Source organism: Staurois parvus, unplaced genomic scaffold (assembly GCF_062004578.1).
Source record: "Staurois parvus isolate SC_StPar_1 unplaced genomic scaffold, SC_StPar_1.0 ptg000086l, whole genome shotgun sequence".
Classification (NCBI taxonomy): Eukaryota; Metazoa; Chordata; class Amphibia; order Anura; family Ranidae; genus Staurois; species Staurois parvus.
In genome coordinates, this window is record NW_028317882.1 from 564,957 (window position 1) to 581,806 (window position 16,850).

General features: G+C 40.6%; 1 protein-coding gene across 1 annotated transcript in view; it reads right to left on the reverse strand.

Annotated features, from left to right (window-relative positions):
- The window catches only part of PDE6B (phosphodiesterase 6B), a 96,323-nt gene that overhangs the window by 19,986 nt on the left and 59,487 nt on the right, over positions 1-16,850 (reverse strand). The window contains exons 13-17 of the mRNA XM_089670125.1: positions 15,663-15,770; positions 13,462-13,571; positions 5,762-5,849; positions 3,739-3,839; positions 2,849-2,956 (exon numbers count right to left, since the gene is read on the reverse strand). Of these exons, the coding sequence (XP_089526251.1) occupies positions 2,849-2,956; positions 3,739-3,839; positions 5,762-5,849; positions 13,462-13,571; positions 15,663-15,770 (515 nt within the window). The remainder of the gene's footprint in view (positions 1-2,848; positions 2,957-3,738; positions 3,840-5,761; positions 5,850-13,461; positions 13,572-15,662; positions 15,771-16,850) is intronic.

Genomic DNA, 16,850 nt, shown 5'->3' on the forward strand with positions numbered 1-16,850 from the left:
TATGGGTACAGTGTTTCATGACCGCGCAATTGTCATTCGAAGTGCGACAGCGCTGAAAGCTGAAAATTGGCCTAGGCAGGAAGGGGGTGTAGGTGCCCGGTAGGCAAGTGGTTAATGTATGTCATCAGGGCACTGACAGGGAAACAATGCAGGAACACCACTGGGATACAGATATCAGGTGACATTAGAAAATGTTATTCTACTGAATGTATGGAATGCCTGGAATGTCCAGCAAAGATAATCAATCAATAGTATGTGAATTTAGACATGTTGAACATAAATGTATCCTCAAATAAAAAATTAAAAAAAATTGAAATAATTAACACATAAAAAGGACAGACTTCATTGACAACTTGGTCTCTTTTGCCTTGCCTCTTCTGTGTTTTTGTCATAAATGTTGGTTATACAGTGGCAGACACTACACAGAAAGCAATAAAATGTAAAAAAAAAACCCACACTCCAAAGATTCCACATTCAGTCGTGCTTAAACAACAAAATTTTCTTACGGTGCTTATATAAGAGAAGTAGTGCATACTGGATCTGCATAACAGATTTGGCTAAATCACATTGGCAGCAATGATCAAATAGTTGCCACAAATGCAGAAAGAGAAGGTTATCATACTACTGTTTCTACTACTGTTGACGAGCCATGAACGATAAAGGTAACTGTATACTTTACAATCTGATTCTACCATCTCCTTTAGATATACTATCAACTATGTAGAGCAAGGGTCTACATTTTTCGATACAAATGCAATGAATTCTTTGGATTTATCCTCATATTACACAATTTTGGTAAGTCTGAAGGGGATTGTGCAATGTACGACCAGCTTTACACTCAATAGTTTTGGCAGATCTATTTTAAAAATGTCTTTGATCTAGTGACACACATACACACACACATATATATATATATATATATATATATATATATTTATATATACACACACAGTGAGGAACAGACGTATTTGAACAACCTGCAATTTTGCAAGTTCTCCCACTTAGAAATCATGGAGGGGTCTGAAATTCACATTGTAGGTGCTTTCCCACTCTAAGAGACAGAATTTAAAAATAAAATTCAGGAAATCACATTGTATGATTTTTAAAGAATTTATTTGTCTTGCACTGCTGAACATTTGAACACCTGAGAAAATCAGTATTAATATTTGGTACAGAAGCCTTTGTTTGCAATTACAGAGGTCAAACATTTCCTGTAGTTCTTGACCAGGTTTGCACACACTGCAACATGGATTTTGGCCCACTCCTCCACACAGATCTCCTCTAGATCTGTCAGGTTTTGCGGCTGTCGCTGAGCAACACGGAGTCTCAGCTCCCTCTAAAGATGTTCTATTGGATTTAGGTATGGAGACTGGCTAGGCCACTCCAGAACCTTGATATGCTTCTTACGGAGCCACTCTTTGGTTATCCTGGCTGTGTGCTTCGGGTCGTTGTCATGTTGGAAGACCCAGCCATGACCCATCTTCAATGCTCTGACTGAGGGAAGGAGGTTGTTGCTCAAAATCTCACAATAAATGGCCCCATTTATCCTCTCCTTAATACAGTGCAGTCGTCCTGTCCCCTTCACAGAAAAGCACACCCAAAGCATGCTGTTACCACCCCCATGCTTCGCAGTAGGGATGGTGTTCTTGGGATGCAACTCATCCTTCTTTTTCCTCCAAACACGACGAGTGAAGTTTAGACCAAAAAGTTCTACTTTGGTCTCATCTGACCACATGACTTTCTCCCATGCCTCCTCTGGATCATCCAGATGGTCGTTGGCAAACTTCAGAAGGGCCTGGACATGTGATGACTTGAGCAGGGGAACCTTCCGTGCAATGCATGATTTGAAACCATGACGGCGTAGTGTTCTACCGACAGTGACCTTTGAAACTGTGGTCCCAGCTCTCTTCATGTCATTGACCAGCTCCTCCCCTGTAGTTCTGGGCTGATTCCTCACCTTTCTTACCATCAGTGATACCCCACGAGGTGAGATCTTGCATGGAGCCCCAGTCCGAGGGAGTCTGACAGTCGTCTTTAGCCTGTTCCATTTTCTAACAATTGCTCCAACAGTTGATCTATTTTCACCAATCTGCTTGGCAATTGCCCCGTAGCCCTTTCCAGCCTTGTGGAGGTCCACAATTTTGTCTCTGGTGTCTTTTGATAGCTCTTTGGTCTTGCCCATGGTAGTAGCTGGCATCTGACTGACTGTGGGGTGGGCAGGTGTCTTTAAAGAGCTCAGACAGGTGCTACTAAGTTAAATTAATGAGTGGAGTAGAGGTGGACTTTTTAAAGGCACAGTAACAGGTCTTTGAGACCCAGAATTCTTGCGGTTTCTCAGGTGTTCAAATACTTATGTTCAGCAGTGCAAGAAAAATAAATTCTTATGCACCTACAACGTGAATTTCAGACCCCTCCATGATTTCTAATTGGGAGAACTTGCAAAATCGCAGGGTGTTCAAATACTTCTGTTCCTCACTGTATGTATATATGAAAGCACACACAAGTATTTTCCATACATTACGTTTCTGTCAAATATACTTGGTACAATGTTTTGCTACAAGCTGCTGTTTTGTGCGGTCGTAGTGTGCCCATAGTAGTTCTGACAATATTATGTCATCCCATGGGATTTGACTGCAGTGAGATGTTGTGGTCTTTTTCACACCAATTCACACCCTATTAATTTTATTGATAAGCTTAGAGCAATACCTAAAACAATTTCAACAGCCAGCTACTGTAGCTTCATTCAGATGGCTTAGTAGAAAGTTTGTGAGCTTGAACCTGCACCAAGAGGAAGCAATGCAGTGTGGCCCACCATGCCCTCTCCCAGAATAGATGATAGAATACCTACATAATAATTTCTTTTCTTGTTGTTTCAAGTGATAAGTATTCCACCCATTTGTCTTGCTCTTCGTAAGTCTTTGACTGATCAACAATCTTCTGGAACATTGTTCTCTTTCTAAGAAGACATACGTGACAAAAATAAATGCTCACTTAACAACATCTCCCCTATCCAATACAAGTTATATATAATAACAGGAATGAAGAAATTTTGTAAAAAATATTTGTAGCTGATGCAAAGTTATGTGGATGTATAGCCAAATTGCTTTTTTTAGTTTTGGATAGAATAGGACAGAATGTAATCCAAAATCTTTGAGTTGTCAATAGAAGAAGAGATGAGGGCAAGTATTCCAACGAGGATACCTATCCCTGTCTAAAATGACCATTCTCCTCGCTATGTAATGCTTTTCTCCATCTGTTGTATCTCTGGGAGAAGAATGCAAAGGAAAATCTCCCCAATAGGATACAGACAGCAAAAAGGACAAAGGATTTTAACCCATCCCTATTCTGTTCAAAAGTACCCAAAAAAGTACCCTAAAAAATTTGGCCATACATAACTCTTAGCAGACACAGAAATAAATAAAGGGTCCCATTCACTCTGTTGTATTGTTTATCAATTTTGAATTAAAGGGAATGTAACATGGAAGCATGGTTGCTGAGTGGTTAGCACTCACGTTTTGAGTCCAGAGTTTCAGTCTCCAATGTAGCATAAGTGTGGTAAGGACCGTAGATTATAACAGACTAAAAAGATTTGTGCTTATAAAGTAAAGTGCTATATAATATAGCTGAAGTTCATGATTCTTTTGTAAACCTCCGTATAATGACTGTGGTTTGTACATAAGGAAAGCATTAAAAGAAACTTTGTGGATTTAATTCCATATAACGTTTTTGTAAACTCACTTGAAATATAAAGCCAAATCTGTGGCTATGATAGCAATATCCATCAGATGAATAACATGTTCATGTTGTCTTCTGTTTAGATTCTGGAAAATGTTCATAGACTGCAAAACACGTAAAATTTCTTTGAAAATAATTGGCTTTCAGATATCTGTTTTTTTCAAGGTTTAAGGTGTATTTTTGATCATAATATACAGAATTGCAGCATTTACAATACAAGTGTAGTTTACCAAAGTAATGCAGGATCCAAGTACAATACCTATTGTATAAAAGGCTATGTGTATTTGTAGAATTGTGCACACTTTTTTGTACATGCTTCTATATTTATTATTATTATTATTATACAGGATTTATATAGTGCCAACAGTTTGCTCTGCGCTTTACAATATAATGGGAGACAATACAGCAACAATACAGTTCAATACAAGAGGGATAGGAGGGCCCTTCTCCTTGGAGCTTACAATCTAAGAGGGAGGGGCTAGTGATACAAAAGGTAGTAACTGTGGGGGATGGACTGGTAGCAGGAATAGAAGATTCCATTATTAGCTGACGGCAGGATAGGCTTCCCTGAAGAGATAGGTTTTCAGAGATCACCTAAAAGTGAGCAGAGTAGGTGATAGTCTGATAAATTGGAGTAGAGGGTTCCAGAGGATGGAGGAGGCTCTGGAGAAGTCTTGGATACTAGTATGGGAGGAGACAAGGGAGCTAGAGAGCAGGAGGTTGTGCGAGCGGAGAGTAGGGTTTGAGTGATATTTTAGAAAAATTGGTGATGTATTTTGGGGCAGAGTTATAAATGGCTTTATATGTTATTGTTAATGTTTTGAATTTTATCCGTTGGGCAATGGGAAGCCAGTGGAGGGATTGGCAGAGAGGGGTGGCAGATACGGAACGGTTAATAAGGTGCATGAGTCTGGCACATATTAATGTGCCTTTACAAGCTAACATGAATTACTATTTTAGTTATGATGCTTTAGGAATGTTTTCATGATCAGTACTAGCAGGGCTGCTGTTAGAAATCACTGAGCCCTGTATAGCCTACCTGAAAGCCCCTTCAGTACCCAAACTATCAAAACAATATTTTTGTTAAAAATACACTGAAATCATTAGTGGACAACACAAATTGGTAACTCACAAAATTCCTGCTAAATCTTAAAGATAAAACATTATTGAGTTAACAGATAAGGCTTTGTGCATGAATGAGGTATTGGGGTTCATTCACATGGGCATTGTGGCCTGTACAGTGTGAATCACTGATTTTTTTGTACGTAGTGGGAGCAGTGTGCAGACAGGATATGTTATGCTATTGGGATGCAGCAGCTTTACAAAAACAGCTAATTTGACAGGCATGTGGATGTAGGTGTATGGCCCCCGACACTCACCCTCAACTGCTCACCTGTTAAATTAGGACCTGCAGCTGTGTTTGTACAGAGTAATAGGTTGCTCCAGTGTGGTCAGGGAACCCGTGAGAATAAGCTCCTAATTTGTAAAATATTTTTACAATTTTTAATTATTTTTAAAAAAATGTTTGTACCATTTCTAAATTACTTTTTAGTATTTTTTATTTTCTTTTTCAGAAAATTGTTGGGTGTTGCTTTGGTGAAATATCAGGGGTCTAAACAGACCCTTGATGTCTCACTTTTGAGACAGAGAAAGGGACTGAGTATATAAATGCCTCAATCTCTTTCTCTGCAGCCTCAGCTGCAGTGAACAGTGAATGAACAGAATGCACTCTGTACGGAGGCTCCTGTTCATTCACAAGCTGAAGCATAGTAAACACTGTTACCGATCACTCACTGTGTTCATTCAGTCAAGGAAGGAACTGGAATCTTTTCTCCTGTGTGCCTGAAGCAAGTGGTGGGAGAGGAGTAAAGTGGACAGCGCTATGGGAGGAAGGCACAGACCTGGGCAACAGAGGGAAGAGGATGATGCACAGGGAGGGTGATTGGTGCAGCAGGAGGGGCAATAACTGTAACCAATCCACTGTATGGCTCTCACTGCAGCAGTATATATTGTTCATTTTAGTTACCTCATCTGCCAATAGAAATTTTCCAAACTCCAAGTGATGTCTCTCCAAAATTGATGATCCATGCAATTTTGCTAAGGGGTGTTGAGATCTAAATTGAAAAAGTGATAAAGTGAGTTTAGCTATTCAAGTATATGTGTAGACATGCACATAGATATGAACAAAAAAAAATTCAAAGAGTAACCCTTACATGACCTGATTGTAAAAGATGTCAGATTTCTGACAAATCCTCTGACTGATCTGTGAAAATCAGAGCAAAGAAATGAGAAGTGGTGGCAGCAAGTTACATACAATGTATTTTTTTGTTTTATTTTGGTTTAGTTTTTATTTTTTTTGCAAAGCAAGAAAATAGTTAAAGCAGAGTTCCAGCCGTTTTTGTAGCTGCTGACTTTTAATGAACACACACTTACCTGTCCCAGGGTCCTGCGATGTACTCACCCACACCGCCCCTTCTCTCCTTCTCTCCACAGCGCCGACATCTCATCTGTGGGCACCAGGCTATGACAGCTTGCGGCTGCACAGCTGGGTACCCACTGCTCATGTGCGAGTCACGCTGCACATCCTGATTGGTCCAGCAGTCTTCTGGGACCTATGAAGTTTCCCAGGAGACTGCAGGAGGAAGGAGGGGGCCAAACATCCGGCTCACTTCACCACGGTGAACTGAGCCAGAAGTGGGATCGGGTACCTGTCAAAAGCAGGTACCCACTCCTCCCTAAAAGGTGCAAAATATGGCAGTGGAGAGGGAGAGGAGGAAAACAAGTTGAGCTTCCAGTTTTGGGCAGAACGCCGCTTTAAGGGCATAAACTTTATTTTTCTTTGCTCAGGTTTACACAGATCAGCTTTCAGGAGTCATCTTTTTGGATTGAGGGTCTACAAAACATGTAGTTTTAGCTACAATGTGCTATAAACTCTCTACAAGATTTTCTATTGTGATTAATTTGATGTATGCAAATCATAGAATGGAGGTGTGTAAAATGTAAACCAGTCATGCTGTATATCTTTGTGCCTATACAGTATAATAATGGAAATAAAAAGAATGACATTTGTAGTCAAGGATTTGACTTCACAAAGCCATAACTTCCTAAGATTTAGGGAAAGCCTTTAATTGCCACTACCAGTGCCACATTCATTTACAATGTGAGCAGCATGATTTGGGACTACGGCAGATTAGGAATAAATTGAAGATTAAGTTGTTCTTGGAATAAAATCACCATGTCAGATTCATTTTGAGGGGCTTAAAAATCATGTAGTCGTTAGTTGCAAAGTTCTGTAAAAAAGTTTCCAGTGATGAAATATTTTGGTGAGAGGTTAAATGTTCCATAAAAAAATAAATCTGTGCTGACAATTCTATAATTTTTCTTTCTTCGTCATTGTGGACTTCTTTTTTGGAGCTATCAAAATGCTGCTACTCTCCTTCCTGTTAATATTGGTTATCTCCATGTACAAAGGAAACTAGCAAAAAAAACCAAACAAGCAAAAAAAAAAAAACTAAAAAGCCAAAATGTTTTCTATATTTGTGTGTGGCAACATATGGGTCTTGGTTTTTCATTTAAAAAATCATCCTGCAAAAGTATGAAATTTGCATTTGTAGTACATTTTTTCACCATATTCTGGATATCAGGATTGATTTTTTCACAATCTCATCATGGCGATTTTCCTTTAAATTATAAGCCCAAGCATATACCTTTACCTTAAATGAGGAAATTCCCTGTCCAAACAAATGACTATGCTGGAAAGTTGTTAAAACATTATCATTCTATGTCTCTGTTCTGGCTCCCCGATTAAAGGATGAGAACAACCCAATTCTACTTCTCAGATGTTTATATTCATGTACAGTATTTATGCAAGCAGTGCCATCCGCCCTATAGCAGAAGTACTGCTACAGGGTGGAACGGCTGCGGAAAGTCACGTATATAAACATGGTCTGCATTCCTGGGTAGGAGGCGCGTGCACCGCCCTACCAGCGCTGCTATTTGTAGCTGGGAATGTCAATATGCACTCGGTGATCGCCGGCAAAGCTGACGGGAGAGATCTGTGTGTAAACAGCACAGGACTCTCTCCTGTCAGCAGGAACATGCTGCTTTGCATCTCCACGCACAGAAGAGAGATACAAAGCAGCATGTTTCCCAAGTAAAACAGCACACAATGTAAACGCACACAGCACACAGTTAACCTTTTGATCGCCCCAGATGTTAACCCCTTCCTGTCTAGTATTATTAGTACAGTGTTAGTGCTTTTTATCACTGTATTAGGGTTCATGTACACTGCAGCTTATAAACTCACGTTTAGGAGCTGTTCAGCGTTTTTTCAGCAGCCCCTGATCTCACCCTAATGTTTTCCTATGTATCCATGTACACATCAGCGTTTACAGTCATTTACAGGCAGTTGAGTTTACAGTCATTTTTTTGAATGTAGAAAAATTGCGTTCAGCAGTAGATTTTATCAGCGTTTCAAACGCAGAATGAGTGTAAATGCAGCTAACCGCGTTTATAGGCGTTTGCATTTTAATTTTTTTTTTAACTCTTCCATTTCCAGATGCTGTCCAGAACCTTTTTTAATCATGAAAAATGCATGCAATGTGTTTTCCTGGTACTCAAATGGACCTGGCACACCATATTTTGAGGTTTTGCATGAAAAAAAATATGTTAGACACTGCTGCAATAATTTCTGCATAGAAATGAGCTGGAACACATCCAAACACCACAAGAAAAAAAAAAAGACAGCTAATCTCAACAAATACTGCTCTCTCTATTTCTCTCAAAATGTAAGAAATAGTTAATTTTTTACTGGGCATTTTGGAAGGTCTCCTGAGGTTATCCTAAAAAAACGCTTCTAAACGCAAAGCTCATAAACGCACATAAATGCACATAAACACGGCACGGTATGCAAACGCGGCTAAACAGATGTTTTTTTAATCTAAGTTTTCCAGCAGTCAGTTTCCATCGTTCAGAAGTGTCCCGTGTACATGGGGTCTTAGTGTCACTGGGGATGTCAGTATTATTATTATTATTATTATACAGTGTTTATATAGCGCCAAAGGGTTTGCTTAGCGCTGTACATTAGCGAGGGGGACAGAACATGAGACAAAACAGTACAAAACAATACACGAGGGGTTCGAGGGCCCTACTCTTTTGAGCTTACAATCTAGGAGGGAGGGGATAGTGGTACAGGAGGAAGTAGCTCTGGGGGATGGACTGGTAGGAGGAGAGGAGGAGATCGGTTGTTAGGTGAGGGTGGGGTAGGCTTCCCTGAAGAGATGGGTTTTTAGGGTGCGCCTGAAGGTGAGGAGGGTAGGTGACAGTCTGATGGATTGGGGTAGGGAGTTCCAGAGGATGGGGGAAGTCCTGGAGAAGTCCTGCAATCGGGTGTGGGAGGAGGAGACTAGGGAGCTGGAAAGTAGGAGGTCCTGTGAGGAACAAAGGGCACGGGTAGGGTGGTATTTGGGTATCAGGTCGGTTAGGTAGTTTGAAGCAGCGTTATGAATGGCTTTGTATGTCAGAGTTAGCAGTTTGAATTTAATGCGTTGGGCAATCGGGAGCCAGTGAAGGGATTGGCAGAGGTGGGTGGCAGAAGTGGAGCCGGTGAGGTGGATGAGTCTAGCCGCTGAGTTCAGGATAGACTGGAGTGGGGATAGCATTTGTTTGGGTAGGCCAGTGAGAAGGGAGTTGCAGTAGTCCAGGCATGAGATAATGAGGGAGTGTACGAGTTGTTTAGTAGTGTCAGGGGTGAGGAACATACGTATCTTGGAGATGATGCGAAGGTGGAGCCTGCATGACTTTGATAGTGATTGGACATGAGGTTGGAAGGAAAGGTTTGAGTCCAGGGTAACACCCGGGACTTTGGCGTGTGGGGTGGGATTGATGGTGGCGTTGCTAGTCGTGATAGAGAGGATGGGGGGGGCGTGGGCTGGGGAGAAAACTAGGAGTTCGGTTTTGGACAGGTTTAACGTGAGGAAATGGAGCGACATCCAGTCTGATATGTCGTTCAGGAGGTGGGCGATGCAGGCGGAGAGTGAGGGGGTGAGTTGAGGGGTGGAGAGGTAAATTTGTGTGTGTCGTCGGCATAGAGGTGATAGTTGAAGCCGTGGGAATGTATCAATTTGCCAAGGGAGGAGGTGTAGATAGAGAAGAGGAGGGGTCTGAGGACAGAGCCTTGGGGGACACCGACAGAGAGGGGGAGAGAGGGGGAGGTGGCAGCGTTATAGGTAATGCTGAAGGAGTGCTGGGGCAGGTAGGAGGAGAACCAGGAGAGAGCAGCATCCCTGATGCCAAAGGAGTGCAGCTTAGTAAGGAGGAGGGGGTGGTCGACTGGGTCGAAGGCCGCAGAGAGGTCGAGGAGCAGGAGAACTGAGTAGTGGCCATTAGCTTTGGCGGGTTAGCAGGTCGTTAGTGATTTTAAGTAGGGCGGTTTCGGTGGAGTGTAGGGGACGGAAGCCAGACTGTAGTGGATCAAGGAGGTTGTTATCAGTGAGGTGGGCACTTAGGCGATTGTAGTCTAAGCGCTCAAGGAGCTTGGAAGTGAATGGCAGCAGGGAGATGGGTCTAAGGTTGTTTAGGTCTGTGGGGTCAAGGGAGGGTTTTTTGAGTATGGGGGTGATGTGTGCATGCTTTAGGGGGGAGGGGAATGCGCCAGTAGAGAGGGAGAGATTGAAGATGTGGGTGAGGGATCGAATGATGGTGGAGGGGGGTGACCGGAGGAGTTGTGAGGGGATAGGGTGCAGGGGGCAAGTGTTGAGGCTGGCTTCAGTGAAGACCTTAGTGATCTCCTCAGTGGTAGCAGGGCTGAAAGAGCGGAATGTTGGGGAGGTTATAGTGTGCGGGGCGTTGGGTATGGTGGGGGGCAGTGCGGTTGCAAGGTCGGAGGAGGGGAGAGTTGAGGGGGTGATGGAGGGAGGGAGGCTAGGTGGAGAGGTAGATTGTGAATTGACAATGTCCTTACGGATTGCGTCAATCTTGTTTTGGAAATGATTGGCAATCTCGTGGGCGGTGAGTGAGGTACTGAGTGGAGGTGGGGGGGGGAGAGAGCAGGGATTTGAAAGTGAAGAGCCGGCGAGGACAGGTGGAGAGGGTGTTGATGAGGTGTAGCAGTTAGTTCCCACCCAGTGTCAGAATGCCCGCCGCAGTCCCACAGTTCCGCTACAAATCACTGATCGCCGCCATTACCAATATAAAAAAAAAATAAATTCCAGTATGCATACCTCCATTTGTAGATGCTATAACTTTCAAGTAAACCAATTAATATACACTTATTGGGGTTTTTTTTAATAAAGACATGTAGCAGAATACATTTTGGCCTACATTTATGAGGACATTTTATTGTTCAAATTTTTTATTGGATATGTTTTATAGCTAACTGTAAAAAAAAAAAAATTTTTCAAAATTGTCGGCCTTTTTAATAACCCAAAAATTAAAAAAGGCAGAGGTGATCAAATACCACCAAAAGAAAGCTCTATTTGTGGGAAAAAAATTGACTCAAATTTAATTTATGCACAGTATTGCATGACTGCGCAATTGTCAATTAAATTGACGCAGCGCCTTATCGCAAAAAATGGCCTGGTCAGGAAGGGGGGTAAATCCTCTGGAGGGCTTTGTCAATCCTAGCAAAAATACCAGTACATACATTTGTTTAAGAAATTCTGAAAGATAGCAAATACTTTACAATAAGAAATTAATTATTTTGGAAATGGCAAAAAGGTCAGCAAAGCTTGAGGGGATGAATAAATAAAGAAATAGAAAATATCTCTGCAAACATCTGGGACTTCTAAGTTGTCATAGAAAACAAAGAAGTGTTTTTGTTATATGTATAATACACTGTATAACAAAAACACTTCTTTATTAGAATGTATAAAAAAAGATGTCACCATACAATATCACCATCCTGGTATTGTCATGAATATATCTTAAAGTGGTTCTAAAGGCGCAAGGTTTTTTACCTTCAGGCATAAGGTAAAAGGTAAAAAACCTTCTGTGTGTTGCAGCTCTTCCAACACTTACCTGAACCCCCTCTCCTTCCAGCGATGTCCATGGGAGCCTTGGTTCTCCAGGGACTCTCACTCCTGATTGGCTGAGGCAATCACTGCCAATGAGCCAATCAGGAGAGGGAGGGGGTGGGGCCGAGCCACAGCTGTGTGTGTGAATGGACACAAAAAGCAGTGGCTTGGGAGTGCAGCTGCTCAGGAGTGCTAGCGGGAGACCCGAGAAGAGGAGGATCCAGACTGCTCTGTGCAAAACCACTGCACACAGCAGGTAATATGACATGTTTATTATTAAAAAAACAAAACAAAAAAAACAAGACTTTAGTATCACTTTAATTACTTATATACAGGGCTGCTGTTAGAAATCACACCTTGCACAGCCAACCTGGCAGGCACCGCACCCCCAAGAAAAAATTTAAAATTTTCACAAAAAATACACTAAAATCATTATTAGTGGACACAAACACAACAAAAGTCATACTAAAGCTCTGTGTGTGAATGAGGTCTTGGGGTTCATTCACATTCGAATGTTTTTCGTTTTTTTTTTATTTATTTTACATTTTTTAAACTGGCATGTTGGGGGGCTTTGGTAAATCATTAGGGATCAAACAGAGCCCTGATGTCTCACATTTGAGACTGAGAATGGGATTGAGGACATAGATTCATCAGTCCTTTTCTATGCAGCCTCAGCTGCACAGATGAATGAATAGGAAGCACTCTGAGGCTTCCTGTTCATTCACAAACTGAAGCATAGTAACCACAGTTTACTATGCTTCAGTGATGCATGGACATTGTGTTCATTCAGGAAAGGAAGGGGCTGTTCTCCATCCTGAAACATCCCCCTGTGTGACTGCAGTAGTTTCAGGGGTGGAGAGGAGAGGAGGGAAGCTGGCAGTGCTGTGGGTGAAATAGGCAAACAGTGGGGCCCAGACAGCAAGGGGACATATACTAGAACCGATCCTCCTGCAGCGTAGCTGGAGGGAGAAAAAGGAGGAGAAGCTGGCAGCGCTGCAGGGGGAGGCACAGGAGGATTTATGTGTACAATAAGGCAGTGCAGCTGGCCCTCCAGCTCAGCAATGCCTAGGCCCCCCTTTTGAACTGATGGGGCCCAGGCCCAGTATAGGAGGGCCAGCTGTACTGCCTTATCAGCAGCCCTGCATATGTATGTTGTCAATTCTGTCAATAACATACATTTGTACTGAGATATGGATGTATTACATGGCACCTTAAAAGTACCATTTGTTTGTAATTTTTTCTCTAATCCCCAATGAATAAAGTTAAACAGTGGTCATTGCCCAAAAACATGCTTTGGGATTTACAGGCACTCTGTCACTGTGGAAAAGCATGGCAAACTGCTGTAAGTATGAACTACTGGCACATAGATGTATGTATACCTGCAGCAGCTTCCCAAACTCTCTTGGCCAACATATTCCCATTCGATCATCAGTAGGATGGACAGCCTCACTAGCAAACAGGAATGCACAACAGGCCAAAAGAAGTGGGTGATTCAGGCTGATTCAGGTACCTGCAGCAGTTTTTCTCCTGTTAATGTTAAACTTACAGGTACTTCAAGTATGTGATTGTTCAATATTCACAATTATTGATCCTTTAATGATTAAGGGAAAATAATTGCATTTAGGCAACCTGAACATATGGGGTTTAAGGCAAATGACAAACTATTCTATATACAGTATTTACATTTTTTACATTAGAAAATAAAACTGCATACTTCATTTGGTAAAGATTATTTGTTCCTCTGTGGTCTATATCATGGCAAAATCCAGCAGTCACCATAGCCATGGCTTCTAGATCTGTGTAATAACGTTTCAGTTTCCCAGTCTGAAAAAAAGATTAGGTTCATCAACATATGTGTGTATATAGATAATTAATTTTTATGTAAATTATATTTACCTTATATATGCCTTTATAATATGAAATATTGTGTATATGTATATATATATATATATATATATATATATCTAGAGAACATACCAGATATAAGAAATGCAGTAAATAATTTAAAAATATGCAGGGCCAGTACACACCGTGCCTGGAGCTGAATCGCACAGGAATGGGCTATGCATTTCTGTGCAATTCACATGAGGCTCTGTGCAGTGCAATTTCAAGCCTATTCATTTTGAATGGGCTAAAGTTGTTTTGCACCACACCAAAAGTAATGCATGCACTACTTTTTAAAACACACTGTAAACGTATCGCATGGTACAAAAGTACCAAGCGATCCGGAGTGCGCAGGTGTGGGCAAACATATTGCATTTGCTTCTGCTTTACCAAAATATTCGATTTTTATTGCTTTACCCCTAATGTCTGACATCTGTCCAATTTATAGGAAGTTAGGAGATTTTTATTTACTTCCTGTGCTTCCTGTACATTTTGCATACAGAAAGGAAGTAAGAAACAAATCTCCAAAATGGAATAGAAAAAAAATGTCGACAGATATTTTAACCCTTCTAACCCTATTCAAAGCTAAAAAAAAAAAAAGTTGTGTTGCTTTCCGATTTCACACATTTGAATTCTGTGGTGTTAGAGTACAGGTTATAGTAAAGTACTGTTACTATTTCATAACTACACTAACACAACCATAGCTCACCAAATATAAGAATTTATATTTTCCTTTTTTGTAGATGCTACAGAGCTATCTCACCTTATATTTCTTGGGGACTTTGTTGATAAGATCTCTACCCTTGTGTCCATAGGTCTGTACACCTGCTTTTGCTATTATGGGGACTACCCAACCTCCTTGTTGGTTTATTTCATATTATTGACAATGCAACAAAGCTCCCAGGTGGACAGTAACAATAATTTTCTAGGGCATAAAAGGACATTTTATGTAATTTTATAGACTGTTGGAAAATCATTATGCCTCCCCTAATGTTTGTGTTTCTCCCATCTATACTTGATCCACCTTTGGCCCACATTCATCCCTAGATCTTGCCTGAGCCACATATTATCATTGTTATTTAGGTGGCCACAAAAGGAGGCCCCCGTGGATTCTGAATCATCAAAAGGAGGACCAAAAGTCACACCAACCCTCAGTGAGACTTCTGCCCATTTATACTCATCCTTAAAATGACTTTACCTTCAAAACATATATGTGGTAAAGGAGGTGGACTTTCTTCATAATTTTTAAAGATTGACCTGAATAAACCAGAGAATGCTACAAATTGAAGAATTGCTTGTGACAATAAAACAAAACAGAGACGTGGCAACAGATGGTTTTACGTGCTAGAAGTGATTAACACAATGAAATGTATTGGAAAATCATGTTGAGATTTACTGGCAGATAGCCTTGAGACTAAAAGTTTAGTATTCCAAAAGGAAAAAAGGACTTTCACCACTCATGCAGCATAAAACAAGTTTAAAGAAAAACTATGGGTCCCCGTGGATTCTGAATCATCAAGAGGATGACCAAAAGTCACAGCAACCCTCAGTAAGACTTCTGCCCATTTATACTCATCCTCAAAAAGAGGTGGAAATTGCGGAGTTTACGACTGTCTAGAATGCATAGGTTTTTCATTTATCAGCTATTGGCAAATAGCCTTGAGACTAAAAGTTTAGTATTCCAAAAGGAAAAAAAGGACTTTCACCACTCATGCAGCATAAAACAAGTTTAAAGAAAAACTATGGGTCCCCGTGGATTCTGAATCATCACAAGGATGACCAAAAGTCACACCACCACACATGGGCAGTGAGACTTCTGCCCATTTATGCTCATCCTTAAAAAGAGGTGGAAATTGCAGAGTTTACGACTGTCTAGAATGTATAGGTTTTTCATTTTTCATTAATCAGCTAGTGTTAGCATGGAAGAAATCCCATCTGTCATTACAACTTTTTATTCTTTGTTGGGAAAGGTGATATCATGAAGGATTTTCTACTGAACACATAAAAGACTTATACTTGATTAGTACATACCATCAAGAGGGTGAACATAGTTTGGGCAACATTGAATCCATGGCGCCAGTTGTGATAAGTAACCTTCCTGTATCCTTTCTTCATTGCATACATAAACCTTACCAGTGCCTGAGAAAATTAAAGGGAATGGTAAAGGTCAGAACAAATAATGACATGAAGAACAATAAGAAGGACACAACTTTATAGCCAGTTCACTTATCAAACCTGAAAAGTACTTCCTCTATGTACAGTCATTGCTTATAAATGTAATCATGTTTTAGAGAGAATGCCAGCCCTGGGATAAAAGCAGGGCCCCCCTGACATTTCTGTATTACCTGCATGTATTGTTCAGTCAGCATAATTATTGGAAATCAATCGCATTGTCTTTTGTATCGGGTTTTGCCAGTCTTTAGCACTATAGGCCCATCTATCTGTCACTTAGAAGAAGGTACTGATAATAACACTAAAAATACTTATGTTTTGTATCAGCTTTAACCACTTAAAGTCTGGACATTTTCACCCCCTTCCTGCCCAGGCCAATTTTCAGCTATCAGTGCTGTCACGCTTTGAATGACAATTGGTTGGCCATGCAACACTGTACCCATATGAATTTTTTAGCTTTTTTTTGAGACAGATAAAACTTTATTTTGGTGGTATTTATTCACCACTGGGATTTCTATTTTTTTTTGCTATATAAATGAAAAAGTCCAAAAACTTTGAAAAAAAGTGTTTTTCTTATAAAATTTTGCAAATAAATAATTTTTCTTCATAAATATTGGCCACAATTTATTCAGTTATCTTTTTAGTGAAAAAAAAATAACCCAAATTAGTTTATACCCCAAAATTATAATTTTTCCAAAAATGTATTTTACATTTTTATTTTTATATTATTATTTATGTTTTTGTTTTTAACATACTGTCACCCTAGCAGTACAGTGTCACTATAGTGACACTGTACTACTTGTGGGGGGTGATGAAGATTTTTTTTTTATTTTACACTGATTGCTTTTACACCCATAAAGGCTGTAAAAGCAATAATTTCTCCTTCTGGCTGACTGAAATCCTGCAGCCATTGAGAAATACTGTGAGAGCTGTGATTGGTCACAGCTTGTCACATGGTACAAGGCTGTTGTGAATAGCCTTGTACCATGTGACCTCTGTGATCATTCACAGATTTCACACAGTAAGCAATGGTGTCAGGAAGTGACA